At 43.0% G+C, this 16,743-nt stretch overlaps 1 protein-coding gene across 2 annotated transcripts; it reads right to left on the reverse strand.

The window, feature by feature from the left end:
- Positions 1 to 202: 202 nt before the first annotated feature.
- Positions 203 to 16,473, reverse strand: SKIL (SKI like proto-oncogene). 2 transcript variants are annotated; one of them, XM_054283001.1, is made up of 7 exons: positions 16,403 to 16,473; positions 13,541 to 15,469; positions 8,679 to 8,776; positions 6,935 to 7,176; positions 6,489 to 6,730; positions 5,241 to 5,465; positions 203 to 2,394 (listed from the first exon to the last, which is right to left on the reverse strand). In XM_054283001.1, exons 2-7 carry the CDS (start codon positions 14,645 to 14,647, stop codon positions 2,233 to 2,235), a joined length of 2,076 nt encoding a protein of 691 aa, XP_054138976.1. In that variant the 5' UTR covers positions 14,648 to 15,469; positions 16,403 to 16,473; the 3' UTR covers positions 203 to 2,232. The 2 variants fall into 2 exon arrangements, with proteins under 2 accessions (XP_054138976.1, XP_054138977.1); XM_054283002.1 differs by lacking the exon at positions 16,403 to 16,473 and having other exon boundaries at positions 13,541 to 15,734.
- Between the last annotated feature and the right edge of the window lie 270 nt (positions 16,474 to 16,743).

Raw genomic sequence — 16,743 nt, forward strand, 5'->3', positions numbered from 1 at the left:
GGAGCTGAGGTTTTACCCACACCCACAGCCCCAGCAGCAGCAGCAGCACAAAGGGACTCTGTCCATCCCTCAGCAGCACCCAGGTGGGATTCCCCAGTTCCCAGCTCACCCAGCACAGGATCTGCCCATCCCACAGGGCAGCCTCAGGCTCTGCTCCCCAGCAATGCTCCTGCCTGTTCTCCCTGTGCCCATGGGTCTGGACAACAAAACATTCCTGGTGTTTTTAAAGCAATGGTGCACACACAACCAGAACCACTGAGCCAGCTCCTTTCCCTCCAAACCAAGCTGCAAAGACAGGCCTTTTCATTTTTAATTTGTTTTTTTTTTCTCTTTTTTTTCTTTTTATCTTTTTTTTTGTTGTTGGTTTTCTTTCCAAAGGAAAAATTTGGAGATGGGAGCTGAAGAAGAGAAAAATATAATCCTGGTATGCTTTTCCTGCAGGGGGTGGAACTAGATGATCTTTAAGATCTCTTCCAACCCAAACCATTCTATGATTCTCAACACTGACAAAGAAAATTTTTTTTTTCATCTAACTTGCTTTACTTGTCAGTGTAAATATGACACAGAGCTCATAAACAAAATTGTACAGTTATTAAAAAAATCATCCTAATACTCCGTGTCATTTAATTTACCACCTCATTTCTCATTCAATTTAAACATATGTGCAATTTTATCTTTCTCTGTGATATTCAGTCTTGTTATATCACTAACAGAGAAACAAAAAAGAACAGGAGTTTTCAGTTTTACTAGTTGAGGGGAAAAAAAAAATCAGTGTAGGCTTTTACTAGTGGTTTCATCCAAAATTAACTGAATTATTAAGAGAATATTAAACTTAAGTACCTCAAACCAGAAACTAAAAGTTAAAACTATATAGTGAAACACCAGAATTACTAAAATATTCCTATCACTGACATGACCAGCTGACATCTGCCAGCTGTATCCAATTTTTTGGAGAGAAGTGCAAAAAAGTTTTTCTTCATCCAACTTTAGCCATGCATTTAACCCACTAGGAACCAGACTTCAGAAGTACTCAGACATTATATATATACATAAAACAGTAATTCTGTACAATTACACATTTCCCATTGTTATAGCTTAACAAACATGCTGTATTTTCTTAATTCATGGTAACCCTACCATGCCATTCAAATACAGAGACTATCAAAATGATTTTTCAAAGTGCCATACCTCAGATTTTTATATTTTAAGCTATGATCACGATGTCAGTTAAGGCCTATTCTATGTGATGAAAGAAAAATCCACAAGTTGGCAAGAAGCTCAAAGTGTGGAGGCTTAGGGTACCGAAGAAATTAATACATATTCCTTTATAATAAATATTCTTTTTCTTGAAAGCATTAATATCTGAAAAACAGTTAAGTCAAGCTTTCTCAGTTTCTAAAAGGAAAAGCCCCACCTTTAAGCCTTTTATTAATGTTTCTTTCATATGTCCTGGACAGAAAAAAACAGATGAAAACTTGTGAATTTTTAACTTCCCAAGATTCCACTGTAATTGCAATTTTTTTTTTTTAATTCACAAAACCAAAACCAAACAAAAAAACCAAACCCTAATGTTTTCCAGCAGAGCAAGCAAGTGCTGGCTCTAACACTCCTTAGACTGATAATGAGCTGTTAAACAGACAATACTGAAAACATCAGCTGACTTCACACAATGAAATGATGGGAAAAACTCATGCTGGTAAATCACTTTTGATACTCAATCATCAATCAGTTGTGGCAATTTTGAGTTCTGTCTTACAGACAAAAAGCTGCCTTTACTTTCCTCAGTTCAAGAATATTTAATTCTCACTGAAACCCAAACTATTTAAGACCTTGAAGAATTGAGGATATTTTTAATGTACTTTTATAACTGGATGTGCAATTGATAGCAAAATAAAGATACCCACATATGTTTTAACAGACAATGTTAAAAGGTGTAGAGTCCTTAAGACTGCGTTAGAAATAGACAGAAACTGGTCACTCTAAATCAAGAGTTTCGTATTTTTCATCGTTTGAGAAAAACACCAGTACAAATCAATGCAGATTTTCATTGGCTAGGAAAATCTAAAAATGTCTATCTCTACTTATTTATATCTATGTATATGTTCATCTGGATCTGTCTGGGAAATAAAAATCCAGAGAGAACACTTTTTCTCAGCACAAAAAAATTGTTCACAATCATTAAAACCAAAACACCCTGTTTGAAGGACACAGTCATGCTTCCTCTTCCAATTTCTATTTTCCTTTCCCATTTTTGGAAGATTTCAGGATCTGTAACTTCAACTCCTTTATCATCATCTCCAGCTTTTCCCGGGCCTCTCGTTCCTGTCTCAGTTCATCCTGGAGCTCTTGTCTGTCTGCCTCTGCATGATCCAACCTCTGCCTCAGCTCTGCCAGCTGGGAAACACAAGAGACACAGAGTAAATGTTGGCAATCATCAAAGGGTCACAGGTGGCCACTCTATGATCCAAGTATTTCAACTCACCAGAATTATGCAGTTATCAAGTTATCACTTACCTGCTACACCATTAACAAACAATGTCAATGCGCAAAGTTGCATAAACCTCATACTATAATTAAAAAATGAGAAAATCTAATTTTTAAATGCATATAAATTGTAGCTACATGAACTGTCACACCAGACTGTCAATAACAGAATCTGTTGGGAAAAATTGTGATGATGTTTGCACTGGATGTGCCACAAATCCCAGAACAAACTGCATTTTTTCATTTCCCAGGTCCATTTCCCTTACCTGACAACATATTACTTCCTTATTTCAAAGCCTGAATGTATTTCTAGAAGAAACAAAATCACCAATACTGTTTTCTGATATTCCTAAGGAATATCAGAAATGAAATATTCAGAAATATATAAATGAAATATTCAGAAAATCTTGAACATAACCATCTCTGTGTGTATGTGCTCAAATATAAACCTGAGTCCACACAAAGGTTTTTGTGATATATTTTGTGTTTAGACACAGAAGTTAAGTATTCTTTTCCTCTTTGGAATACAGCAAGGCTCAAACTTGCTAGAATGTCACCAAAATTATTTACAGTGACATCTGGAAACATCTTTTCAAGTGTGGGAAAGTTCCTTATTGCTTATAGTATACTGCCAGCAGTTAAAACAGGCAGGAGACTGGAAAGCAGCATTGATTCATGGGGCTAAAAGACCATTCAATTTATTTATAATTTATTACAATTTAATTCCATCTAAATTTATTACAATTTAATTCCATCTAACAACCCATCTGCCTTTATAATGATAGGTGTACATCAGTACATCAGTACCTGATGTACATTATCACTAAGCATCCATCTCACTGAGAATTAGGAAGACAACTCAATTGAAGGAAAGAGCAGGAACACACAGGGTATTAATGGTGTTCACAGAATGTACTGGGTGAAGGGATGGCTGTGCTGGCTTTAGAGAAACACCACATTTCACCCCCACTTCAATAATCAGAAATATTTCAGCAGTTTTTGGCCAACCACAGGCTGTTAATGCTGCAAGTGCTGACCTGACTGCACAAGTGCTGCAGTGAAGTGCTGCAGTGCAACAGTGCCCACTGCCTGCATGCTGCAACACGTCTGGCTTTGATTTCCAGCTCCAAGCAAAGGCTCCAGGACTGGTTATTCTGCCTTAATGTGACTGACAGGGTGAAGCAAGTGTTTCAATTAAGAAGTAAAAAAGGGGACAAGACAGTGCATATTCAGACAGGTCCACAAAGGAGAAGAGACTTTTAAGCAAGCTGCAAATACCAAATTCTTAATTCTGTTTAATGCACAAGGATTCCTCCCAGTCCACAGTTCTCAGACAGGAAAGGCAGCCTGGGTAACTGCTTCAAGAACATATCAGATTAAGGCTTTTTTAAAATGCTGTATCTACAGCTTGGGAAAGTTCTCTGTTCCCAAGACCTCTGTTTAATTCTGGTGCTTCTTGGAACCAGAATCTACAGCAAGATGTGATAAATGGAAAAAAAAAGGTTCAAATTATACATCATGAATAGAACCACCACAGAGGTAATAATAACAGAGTAAACTTTTACACAAGGAATGTATGTAGTTTTCAGAGTCTAACTTCAAAAGGAACACACAACCAACCTCCTTGGGGAACAATCCACATTTTCACCCTCCAAAGGGAGTGAGCTGCACAAGCCCTGTAAAACATGCTGTACATGATGATCTCCATAAATTAGAACACGTTGTTACTTGCACTAACAGGGCTTGTACCAGATGTTTAGTAAATCAGGCCTTAGTCAGAGAGGATTATTTCTGGCAGCAAAGGCCAGGAATCAGTGGAGTGGGATGTCATGAAATTAAATTCATGAGAAGGATTTACGATCAGAGTCTCTGCCCTACTCACCAAAAATACCAAAACCTGTCTCTCAAGTAGTGCCTGTTTCTCAGTTTGAGTCAGTCTGAACAGGAAATATACACAGCTGTGAACAAAGGAGCACACAGCTTTACTGAGCTCAAGTTTTAGATTTTTTTCACTTTAAAAATGAGCCTGTTAAGATTAGTTTGCTGTGATATGGTGCAAAATTAAAAAAATTAATCATAACTACAGCTGATTTTTAAAAGGGGCATTCCAAGGTTCCCTTTGTCATTAACTATATTTTTTCCCATTGGAATAACCTCCAACATAAAGAAGCTATAGTAAAAGCTAAAAGGAAAGTGAGAGGAAAAAACAACTCCATAGGTTTTGACATATGAACCCAATAGGCTAGAATGAGAAACACCAATATGATTTTCATTTCCAAGAAAACTCTTGGCCAAATGTTTTGGCAGAGCCCAGAAGGGGATCATCAGATACTGCAGAAGGTTCTACCACCAAGGAACATGAGAGCAGCAAGGTATGCTGCAAATTTGACAAAAAGAAGGTTCAGAGGTTTGGATTTTTTTTTTAACATAAAATAATAATAATAATGTTTAAGTCTGTGTCATGGGCAAGCCCACATACATTAAAAACAGAATTTGTTTTAAATGAGGATGTAAGAGACCTCCTGTTTAAGTTTAATGTTTCATCAATAACATCATACGTTTCTGTAAATCACATTCTGCCTTGGTTTCAATCAAGGAACAGGAAAACAAATATTGCTGTCACTGACCTGTTTTGGTATCTGTCTGTGGTGTCAGAACAAACAGAGAAAACGAAACCCTAAGGTGGCTGAACAACACCTTCACAATTTCCTGATACACCAAACATGTTTTGTTTGAAACAAACCTTCCCTTCTCACCTGTGCTGCATATTCAGCTTCTTTATCTTTTTCCAAATTGGAGTCACAGCTACATTTTTGCTTCATCACTTGGTCCAGTTTCTTCTCCAAGTCTCTCTGCTCAAAATAAAATTCTTCCATCCTTTGTGCATGCTCTGCTTGCAAACATTCGAGTTCTTTTTGTAAATTCTGCTGCTCTTCAGTCAGTTCCTTCATAGCTTTAGAGTTGCTTAACATTTCCACTTCCTGTAAAGAAAGATCAAGATCACATACTCCTTCCTTCTGACACCAGAAAAGTAAAAAAACCTCAATTTAAAAGTGTTTCTGGAACCAATGAGGCCAAAAAGACCATTTGTGACTACCAATAACAACAGCCTGATGATGGTATTTATCTACTTATCAATGACAGCATGGAATTCTCTAACATGCATTCTAATTTTTAAGAAATTACTTTTATGTTCAAGTACATGGAGCTTTCAGAAACAAATTTACATTTCCAGCAGTGAACTTCAGGAAGCAGAAGCACTGATTCACTAGAATATACTTTGAAGATGCAAGAAGTGTAGCACCAGAAAACAAAATCAAGTGTTTGATTTCTTTGTCCACTGACATTTTGATATTTTTAAACTTGCATTTTTTTAAACTTATCTACAAGCTTTACCTGCAACAGCAGAACAACTTTGAAGTAGCAGCTCTAGGGCCCTACCTGAGCTCCTAGATTCTGAGATTAACATTTAAATTAAAATAAAATAAATTAAAATATTAGGTCTGTTCCATGGATGCAAGAAGCAAAGACAGTATTTCACTGAATTCAGAAAAGAGAAATGTCACAAATGAACACCAGCTTTTAAAATAATCCATTATTAAAGAAAAGACTAAAAATAAAATCCCTAAAAGCATGGCTTAGCAAATGGGAATAGGAAAATGGTATTCTTTTTTGTACAGGGCAGTGATAAGACCATTCCTATAGTACTGATATCTGCATCTTCAAAAACCTGACAACTGAGAAATTTTAGAGGACACAGCAAAAGCAGGAGCTGCTTGGACCCAGCAACTGCAAACTGAAGGGACACCACTTATTAGTGGGCTCAAAACTCATGAGCATAAGGGATATTGAAGACTTGGTGTCTGGATTTAAGCTGAGGGAAAGATGACCAGTGTGCTCTGGTGTTTCTAAATGATGCAATGTGTGATGCTGACAGAGGAGCCAGCCAGCCCACAGCAGCTCCCTGCTGCCCAGGGGGAAATGCAGCCAGACTGCCACGGTACCATTTGGAGCTGCTGCTTCCTCCGCAAAATCGTGTTCAGCTTCTCCTGCTGCTTGATGTAGGTCTTCATGACTTCTTCCATGATCCTGCCCTTGTCATCCTCACAGCTGATGTCCTTCATGAGCGTGGGGGACAGGGTTCGTGCATCAGCACCTCCCTCAGCACGGCCAGGGTCCCTGGGGGGCTTGGAAGAAACGCGCTCGGACTTTGCGCCTCTCGCAGGACGAGCTGACACGGGAGGATCTACACAGGAGAAAACAGAGAACAATAATCACAGACAGCTCAAACTCCAGAGTGAAACAAATGCAAAGAAAACTTAGATTACAAAAAGGTGGAGGGAATTTTTGGAAACCTGAAGTGACGTCACAAAATTCTAGCTCGGTGTAAAGCTTTCCAAAATTCCGTGGTATAAAAATCAAAGCCCTCAATATAATTCTCACTACTCACCTAAACGTTTACTTGGCTGCTCCACCCCAGTTTTCAAGTCCATTTTTTCCTGTTCTTCAAGAGAAACCTCTGGATAGGAGGCAGCTTTTTTGTGCTTTCCACTACTGAGCTTCTTCTCTGAGTGCCCAGGTGAGGATTTATTAACTTCTGAAGCTTTTACTGATGTTTTTGCAACATCCTTGTATTGAGATGCAAGAGACACATTTGGGGCAACCACTTTGTCACACATATAAAGGTAGCAACTGAAAAAACAGCAGAAGAGCAAAATTCATGGTGAAAGGTAAGACATAATAAAAGATGGTTGGTTGAGAGCAGGAAGTTTAATTTACCATGAGTTCAAACTGTGAAAGCATCAATGAAAAAAAGCATGTCCTTTTTAAATTCTTCCTATGCAAATGGAAAGCCTAATGACCCACTTAATCTTTACTGAGTAGATTATCTAGATAAGGTTTTGAGGCTACCAAAAAGTAGATTTTTCAAAATGGCTTATTTTAAAAAAATTACAGTAAATCATATGAAGGCTTCATTTAAATGCAAGGAGTGAAATTAGAATGCCACTGAATCCAGACTCTCCAGCATTTTCATAATCCTTACATTATGAGGATGGGAGGTGATCAGTGAAGTGGGAATGAGAACCTCACTTAAGTAACAAAGCTGTGTTCTGACAGTCCTGGGGCACATCTGATCCCAATGCTGGACCTTCCTTCCCAGGTACACTGAGCTGCCCAGTTGGATTTTCACAGCTCCTGGGAGCAGCCCTGTGTCCCACCTTCACCTCAGCCTAGTGCAGAGGGAAGGGAGCCCCAGGTGTGCTCAGGGCAGGGCCAAGATCACCAGTGTCACTGGAGTTCCAGTTGATGTCTTCAACACTTCCCTTTGTTCTGGTTCTGGAGGAAGGCACTGCAGAAACAGAACATGAGGGCCCAGCACAGCATCTCCTCCACTCCCCTCTCTGTGTGGGAACCAGTGTGATGTGTGTGCACCAAAAAGGGTCTGCCCTGACCCAAACCAGTGTGATGTGTGTGCACCAAAAAGGGTCTGCCCTGACCCAAACCAGTGTGATGTGTGTGCACCAAAAAGGGTCTGCCCTGACCCAAACCAGTGTGATGTGTGTGCACCAAAAAGGGTCTGCCCTGACCCAAATTCAGGACCTGTGCAACCACAGGGGTGAGGGCAAGAGGAGTATCAAGAAAAACCATTTCCCTCACTGCTGCAGGTCACAAATTGGGTAAGGAGTCAAGGAAATGCACTTGGTTTCTAAAACCAGGAAAGCAGCCCACAAACAATTTAGCTGCAGCCCTTGTTCCACTGTGGGAGAAAGCCTTCAAACACCTCTTGGAAGTCTTTTCTGGAAGGAAATTAAGTGGTCCTCATGGTAAATAGGCCCTGTGCAGCTTTCCACATGCATGCATTGTATTACCATATGAAAGATCAAAAGTTACCTCTCTCATTTCTAGTAAGAAAGGGGAAATTTTAATTACATTTCAATTGTATTGCCTGCTGAAGAACACCCACAGGTCACAGCTTGAGTCTTATACCAAAAACCACTCATAAGCAGTTCATTAGTATTTATATTAAGAAGTGCATAAAAATTTAGGGTTAAATTATTCCTGTGTGATACCTGAAGAGTTTTCCTCACAGTTCAGATTGCAAATACATTTTTTTCAGTTTGAATTATACCTAAATAGCCAAAAGTATTTGAACACTTGACAGTGCTTACAGCTCTACATAGAAACTCAGTTACCTGGGGTGGAAAAAGGAAGGTGGTTGAGGATCAGTTTCTGCTTCTTGCTTTATAACTGGATACCACTGTGATAATTCCAGGTTCTGCTGTGGCTCTGCCTAAAGGAATGAAAATAAACTGGTAATTGAAACATGGATACAAGTTATTTACATGTTCATAAGCACTCCTCAGAGAAATGGCATTTACACCATTAATACAGGTACACCAGAGAAAGTGGGGCACTGGGAAATGGGGTGTCTTTGGCAAAGGTGCAGGGTGATGCAAGCCACAGAATTCTTTGATCTCCAATTTACCACTGTGGGTGGTAAATTTACCATTGCAAAAGAGCAATGAAATTAAAGAAAAACGTTTTTACAGACCTGTCTAAAAGCTCTGCTGAGTTTCTAAAACTCTACTAAACAAGCCTGGGAGAAACAGAAAGCAGAAACTTGGATTCCCAAAAGGTTGTAGGAGCCTTTTGTAATAATGTGTGTATATAAAGTAAGCAACTGCCAGATACTTTATTTCAAAATTAAATGGAACAGTGTGCTGGTGTACCAGGGACAGAACTCCCTTCAGTCATCACAAATTTTTATTGCACAAGTAGGCAAAGCTGCTCCCAGTAGCATGAAAATGCCATTCCCTTTGCAGTAGCAAACAAAATTTACTCAGGTGCCTCAGAATACATAATCTTAAAAACTTCTGTGTATTTTGCATTTGAAGAGCAATTCTTGTTCTGTGTCTCAAGAAATGTTTTTGGAACTACTCTTTACTAGAAATTCCTGGTGATACTGGTGCTCCCCTGCAAAGTTGCTCTTAATTTCAAGTGAAAGGTGTCTCACCATATATTTACAATATTCTCAGAGCTAAGAAATGGATGGATAATTTCACTGCACTAGAACAGCCTTGGGCCATGGGGTTTTGGGTAGGGTGTGGTTGGCTGAGCCCAGGCAGCTGCCAGGCACCCACAGAGCTGCTCCCTCAGCACCATCCCCAGGGCATGGAAGGGAAAAAGAGCAAGAAAGCTCCTGGATGAAGATAAAGCTGGTTTATGAGGTGAAGGAAAGAGAAAAACACAAGTGCAGCAAAGGGCATGGCTCAGTCCCTCCTCAGACAACAGCCCTGCCACCCTCAAACAGCCTCCACCCTGGATGCCAAACCCTCTTTCTCCTCCTTCTATCCCAGGTTTTATTGCAGTAGCCAGGACATTGGCATGTTAGCCACAGTTTTAGCCACAAATCCAAAGCCCAGCACCACACAGGCTGCTACAAAATAAGTCAACACCATTCCAGCCAGACCCAATACCTTCCACAAGCTGCTCAATTAAAAAACAACCCATAAAGCTAAAAAAAGCTAAATAATCCTGTATTGAAACCTTTATGTAGTGTTCTAATATCTCCACAACTTCTTATGTGCTCTATAATCAGAGAAGTTTGTATTTTCACACCCTGGAATAAACCTTTAGAGAACTTCATCCTGGCAGTGCCACAGGTGTGAGCTGAGCCATGCTCTGCACAATCCAACAGCCCCAACCCTGGCAGGGACCAAACCCCACCTGCCCCATCCCGGCCAGAACTCCCACCCCAGGAAACTCAGCTCCCACAATGAAACCGAAATTCAACCCCTGCAGTTCCTCAAATCACTTCCATAGACAGAAAGGAGGGAGGGAACAAGGAAGAGAAGCTCTGGAGTTGTAAAGTCATAAAAAGGCTTTAAATAAAAAAGATTTGAATAATCTCTAGAAAAACGGCCTCACCCTGACACTTGCCAAGTTTTTTCTACTTACTCAGATCATTCCAATAATTTGAATAATCACATCTAATCTACTTATACTGCAGCTAGTATGCAGTGATCTGATTTTAGCTTCAGATCACATTTGTCCATATTTCAGGACTCACATTTTAACATGCTTATATATTTACATCTGAAATTATCAGGTCATCTCTATTTTCAAATTACTAGGTCAGATTTTTGCTTTTCTTTTTTTACCTATTTCAAGTGGAAACTGAATTTATTGTCTACTCATTAGTGTGAATCTTGCAAATGAATTTCATAGCATGCAACCAAATTTTTTACTTAGGAAAGAAAATGAAATGTTACCATAAATAAACGAAGTCTTTTTCTAACAGGATTCTTCCCTCACCATTCAGGTAAATTAAATAAGGCATCTATTTATAAATACATATATTTTATGTGTATATACATATATATTTTATATATATATATATATATATATATATGTCTATTTTATTACCCAACAATTTGTTTATTTTAGATGCTCTTAAATAATTCTATAAACACAATAAGTTGAATTGAATTTCTTCCACTCAAACTGTTAAAAAGGGTTACATGAAAAATTACTTATTTTTCTTAAAGGTTAATTGGACAATGCCATTCTTTAAGGCAAAAAAATCATATAGGTAATGGTTTCAGTGTAATCATTAAGCCAGTAATTTTAGCAGAGATTTGATTTATAAAACTGTGACCAGCTCAAGGAATCAGCCTGAGAAGGAAAGCAAAGTTTTAGCGCAGAGATGATGAGAAACTGTCGCAAAGTCAAAGGGAACAAGGATCTGTCAGAGCAGGAATCAGCAGAGACTCGGTGACAGCTGTTCCATGAAGAGCAGGTGGATGTTGCACTGCAGCCTAGAACTCCACAGAAAATTGTGACAATCAAGCACACAGCTTACAGCTTCCTTGTTAGCACGAAGAACAGAAAGGAATTAATCTCAAGAGTGCTTTGCTCTTAAAATATTGAAACAAAAGTGTATTTGCACTGTGAGGTGAATAAACTCAGAGTGAGATGCTAAGGAGAAAGGCAAAGCATGGCATCCAGGATGCTCCAAGGACTATGGGATTTAATGAATTCATTATTACTAGATGGGGAAAGACCTAGCCAAGGGCAACTGCTCTTCCTGGGTCCTCCAAGACAAGCACAAAGGATGTGTCAGCACTTCTGAGGTCTGACTCAGCCAAGGTGGCGAGGAGGTGACAGAGCAGCAAACAGAACAGCCTGCAATAAACTCCCCTAGGAGTGCAAGGAAAGGGAATGGCTACGTGTTGTACCTGATACCTGAAATGAGGAAAAGAAGTGGCGGCTGCTCCATGCCTGGAGCTGCTCAGGGCCGGGCTGGATGGAGCTGTGAGCAATCTGCTCTGTGGAAGGTGTCCCTGTGCAGGCCAGGGGGTGCAATGAGATGATCTTTAAGGTCCCTTCTAACCTAAACCACTCTGTGATCCTCTGAAGCAGCCTAAGCTCTCCCAGGACAAGGAAAGGGAAACTGTACTCGAGCACTGCCTTCTTAAACGTTTTTACTCTTTTCTACTTCCCAGATGAATACCCACAGGATGAAAAAAACCCCAAAACCTCCCTCACCACTGCACTGTGCTCAGGTTTTCACAGCTTCTGACTCTGTTTTCACACGTCTGCAACAGAAGACTGCAGAAAGTTTCATAATTTAATTTGCACCAGTCCAGTCCAAATTACTGCCACTGCTCATTTCAGCTGGCTTTTTTTCATCTTTGCAGTGAAACTGAAAGATCTCATTGTCTGAAATCTGCAGCTGTGGGAAGGAAAGCAGCATTTACAGGTGTGAACATGGAAGAATATTTCCACTGATGCATCCACCATGCTGCAGTTCCTTTCTTACACTGGCACTGCAAGAATAAAGACTGACATGTCTTTATCAGTTGAAAAGCAAAGTCTCTTTGCTAGGAGACTGCATCTTCAAATAATTCAGCATGTGGAAGCCTGCCATACTGCAGACTTCCATGGGAATCTGCTGGTAAAATCTCTTCCTGCAGACTGGCACCACTGTAACAATACCTGTTACTACAGTCAGCCTTCCTGCAACACCAACTTTTCAGAGATTTGTGCAGAAAGGTGTCAGCTCACAGCACCCCTTTTTGGGCTCAACCATCTGTGCTGCTCTTGCTGCTATTTTGAAATCCACCACAAAACATCCAACAGGCAACATGGATTTATCAAACCAGCAGCCATCAAACAGACATAGAAACACTGAATACACTGAAAAGAACTGTCATGGGGCAGAAACCATTAAAAGCCTATTAAAGTTTATACCCCAAAATTGTGTTTTCCATGAATGGGAACATTTATGATACTAATGTTTCCCTGCTGCTTGTCCTATTATTTAAAGTAGAAGCTCTCCAAGGGACAAATAAGCTCTGTATTTTGGAACCACAGCACAGACTTGCAGCAGTATTTTAGGAAAAAATAAGATATCTATTATTAACTATTGTCAAGATACCGGCCCACAGCTCATTACTTGGGCTGCTTAAAACCCCCTCTTTTTGGCATATTTCACTGCACAAGTGGTTTAAACAGAAAGCTCTTGCTGAACAAGCAGGCTTTGGGCTTCTAAACAGCCATTTAGCAAAGCACCAATACCCTGCACACCAGTCATGAGATGGGTGGCCAGCAAGCCAGGTTGCCATCCAACCCACGTGTGCATGCTGGAGCACAAACAACAAATGAAGAACTGCTTTGTAACACTTGATTTTCAAGCTCCTTTCTGCTTTGCTCAGCTGCTGCAGCACACACTGCATAAAACCTACTCAAAGGTCAAATGGGAGAACAAGAATTTTCACAATAGCCTGAATTTTCCAGAGTCTGTACACCTTAGGACAGAACAAGAACCAACCAAGCCAAGCCAGCTCGAATGGTTACTTGCAGCCCAAAGAGGAAAGAAATTACCACCCCTCTTAATGAGAAATGTTATTTCCATGGTGAAGCTCTCACAAATTTAACTTAGGCTTGATGTGACAAGTATTCCCACTTAGAAAAGCCAAGTGATGCGCTTCTAAAACAAGTGCTTATGTGTGAGCAGAGAGAGATTTGGGAGTTTTACACCAGGTGAACTTACTTTGGACCGAGTCCTTTTCTGATTTTTCTCGCTGAATTTCTCCTTCATTTCCTCCAGGAGATGCTTCAGCTCTCTCTCCTCCGACGTGCCCAGGTATTTTTGGTTAATGTGCAGGTAGCAGTGCCACTTGGCCGACTCAAAGCCCCAGTGGCAGGTCCTCTTGTCCGGGGATCTGTGTGAATGCATCACGAAGGTCTGGGGCGAGAACATCCCGTAGCACTCCAAGCACTGGATACACGGGTCATCGGGAGCAAGGTAGAACTGAGGTGCAAAGAGCCCCTGGCACTTGCCCAGGCATTCGTGCTCCACCTCGAAGGCACTGCCAGTCTCTTTCAGCTGGGCCAAGGTGTTCTTGCCAGGGAGGAAGCTGCCGCTTTGGGGGAAAGTGCGAGGGCGCAGTAAAGCGTTGCATAGTCTCTGGGCGTCCGTCAGCGTGATGAGCCCGCAGGACGGAGCGTTGAACGGAAGAATTCCCAAAACCTTCAGGATGTGAAGCTGGTCAGAAGTGCACCTGGAGCAGTAGATGTAGAGCTCGTCACACACCGTGTTGATCTGCTGCAAGGAGAAGTCTCGGAGAACCGAATTCAACACTTGAGGCAGGCAAAGTCTTTTTTCTCCTCCGACTTTGAAGCAAGAGATGGATTCCCCCTCCAGCAGGGTCTGTGTGAGTTCTGTGGAGCTGTCTGGGGGGATGAGCAGCGGCCCAGAGAGGACTTGTGGTGATGGGAGAGGCAGGAAGACAGTGGGTGACATACTTTCCTGGGAATACCGAGCTGAAAAAGCTGCAGGTCCACCCAGCGAGCTCTGGCTGCTCAGATGGAACTGTGCCAATGTGTGCTTCAAACCCGGATTTAAACTCAAAGGCTCAGATAGTGAAGCACTGCTTGGCTTGGTGGTTTCCCCATCAGCCTCCACCGGAGTTTCATCATAGTCATCCAGGTTTTCCTTCTTTATTGTTGGCAATTTATTTATTACTACCTGTACTTTGTTATTTACATGCATTTCTGTCATTGCTTTTTTCAGTGGAGGACTCCCATCCTCTTGGATCCTGCTCCTTTTTTGGTCTGAGACCAGACCTAGAGGGAAGTTTATCTGTGGGCTTTCCATTGCTTAACACTGGGCTTTAATTAAGCCAGTCCTGAATGTGCATTTTCTTGCTTTTTCATATAAAAAATAGCTTCATGTGATCTTGGATTACCTCAGGTGCACCAAGCTGCACACTCCTTTCATTAAAACATTACGTCTTCAGCATCCAACAGTAAAAACTGTAACCCATTTTGCATGTAATACCATAAAATTACTAATGGAGAGGTTACACTATCTTCTTAGTTATTTGTTCAATTTTATAATATAAAAACCCCAATGTAATATGTATACAAAAGGCTTTCTTCATAGCCCAGCCACTACTTTACACAGTAGTCTTGTCCAGCAATTTAGTAAAAAACGATGCACTGATGCGTGCTCATCCTCAATCGCTTTTTTTCCTTTAAAAAATATACTGTCTTTTCAAATAAGTCTCTATTTAAATATTAAAATAGAAAAATGGGCTCAGTTAGAAGAACGTCAATCTTAACGAAACTGATCCAAAACGTAGTTTAAGTTGTGTGAAAATTTTATTCAGCACTTTCAGCTCCCAGAGATCAAACAGAATCTTGAGGGCTTGCTTTATTGTGCTGCCAGCTTTATGATTTCACCACCACCACCGTGACAGCTACTATGGCAGTTCACAAATAAATCCTGAAATTAAAGGCTGATCCAGAGCGATGGCAAAAACGAAACGTCCCTAGAGAGTCACCTTTCGCACAGATGTCACTGGCGTGTGTCAGAATTTTCCCAGCCCAAGTTATTAGTAATAGAGGTGAGATCCAGGCCATGGGCTGAATGCATGCCGTGTGCTAGCACAGAGTTCTGCCCGTCCTTCCTGATAACCTGTGAAAGACAGAGAGGCCATCGCAAGCGATCCCAGAGTCTGCTCTGTGCCTAAAGGGGCGTCAGGAGAGCTGGAGAGGGACTTTTGACAAGGGCACAAGTGTGACAGGAGTCACAGGACAAGAGGGAATGGCTTTAAACGGAGAGAGGGAAGGTTTTGATTTGATATAAGGAAGAAATTGTTCTCTGTGACAGCAGTGAGGTACTGGCACAGGCTGCCCAGGGAAGCTGCGGCTGCCCCATCCCTGGAAGTGCCCAAGGCCAGGTTGGACAGGGCTGGGAGCAGCCTGGGACAGTGGAAGGCGTCCCTGCCCATGGCGGGGGGGGTCGGAAGCAGATGAGCTTTAAAGGTCCCCCTGCACCCATCGGGGATTCCCTACCAGAGGCAGGGTGCGCTCCCCGGTAACTCGCGGAACACCGGGACGAGCCCCGACCGACACCGGCGGGGGAGGGGGCGGTCCGGAGCGCCTCTCCCGGCGCGCACGCCCGAAAGGACGGGCGCTCTGGCGAGCCGCGGGCCGGGCACCGGCCCCCGCATCCCGGGCACCGACCCCTGGCCCCGCAGCCCCTCCCGGGACGCCGCATGCCGCCGCTCCCTCCCGCGCCGTGACTCACCCCGGCCCCGCCGGCACCGCTCCGGGCACGGCTCAGCCCTTCCCCCTCCCGCCGCCGGGCTCGCCCCTCCGCCCTGCCCGGCTCCCCGCTGTCCCCGGCCGTACCGCGCCGCTCCGCCGCCCCCGTGTCCCTGCCCCCCTCCCATCCCCGGTACCCCGCTCCCCTTCTGCCCGCCGCCCCCGCGCCGCCTCTCCGCAGCCGCCGCTCCCTCCCATCCCATCCCATCCCAACCCATCCCCCGGCGGGCGCTCCCGCCCTTCCCCCCCGGCTCCGCCGCCCCGCTCCCCGCCGTTCGCAGTAAGTTCCCCGGCTGCTCACCCGGCGCCGCGGGGGCTCCGGCGGCCGCGGGGAGCGGAACAGGCGCCGCGCTCGCGCCGCCCACCCGTGACCTCACTGCGGAGACCGAGACGGCGGCGGCGGCGGCGCGCGGGCACGAACCCGCCGGCGGCGCGCGCCGGCCCCGCCCACTGTCTGGGGCAGCGGCGGGAGCGCCCGCCCGCCCCTCCCCCGCCCGCCGCCGCCGCCGCCGCCGCCGCCGCCTCAGCGCCGGGAAACCCGGCCCGGCCTCCCCCCTCGCCACTCCGCCGCCCGCGGGGAAAGAGCAGGAAGATAAATTAAAAATAAGTAAATAGATATGTGTAATATCCATTAAAAAGTGA

The sequence above is a fragment of the Melozone crissalis genome, unplaced genomic scaffold (assembly GCF_028551555.1).
Source record: "Melozone crissalis strain CALT ecotype California unplaced genomic scaffold, PUWL_Pcris_2 ptg000034l_1, whole genome shotgun sequence".
In the NCBI taxonomy this organism is placed as follows: Eukaryota; Metazoa; Chordata; class Aves; order Passeriformes; family Passerellidae; genus Melozone; species Melozone crissalis.

Excerpts from the sequence above, each read along its gene's own strand:
- SKIL (XM_054283001.1), bottom strand. The coding sequence starts at position 14,647 with ATGGAAAGCCCACAGATAAACTTCCCTCTAGGTCTGGTCTCAGACCAA. Across the intron at positions 8,777-13,540 it reads AGAAAAGGACTCGGTCCAAA|GCAGAGCCACAGCAGAACCT; the intron begins GTAAGTTCACCT and ends TCATTCCTTTAG. Across the intron at positions 5,466-6,488 it reads GGAAGCAGCAGCTCCAAATG|GAAGTGGAAATGTTAAGCAA; the intron begins GTACCGTGGCAG and ends CTTTCTTTACAG.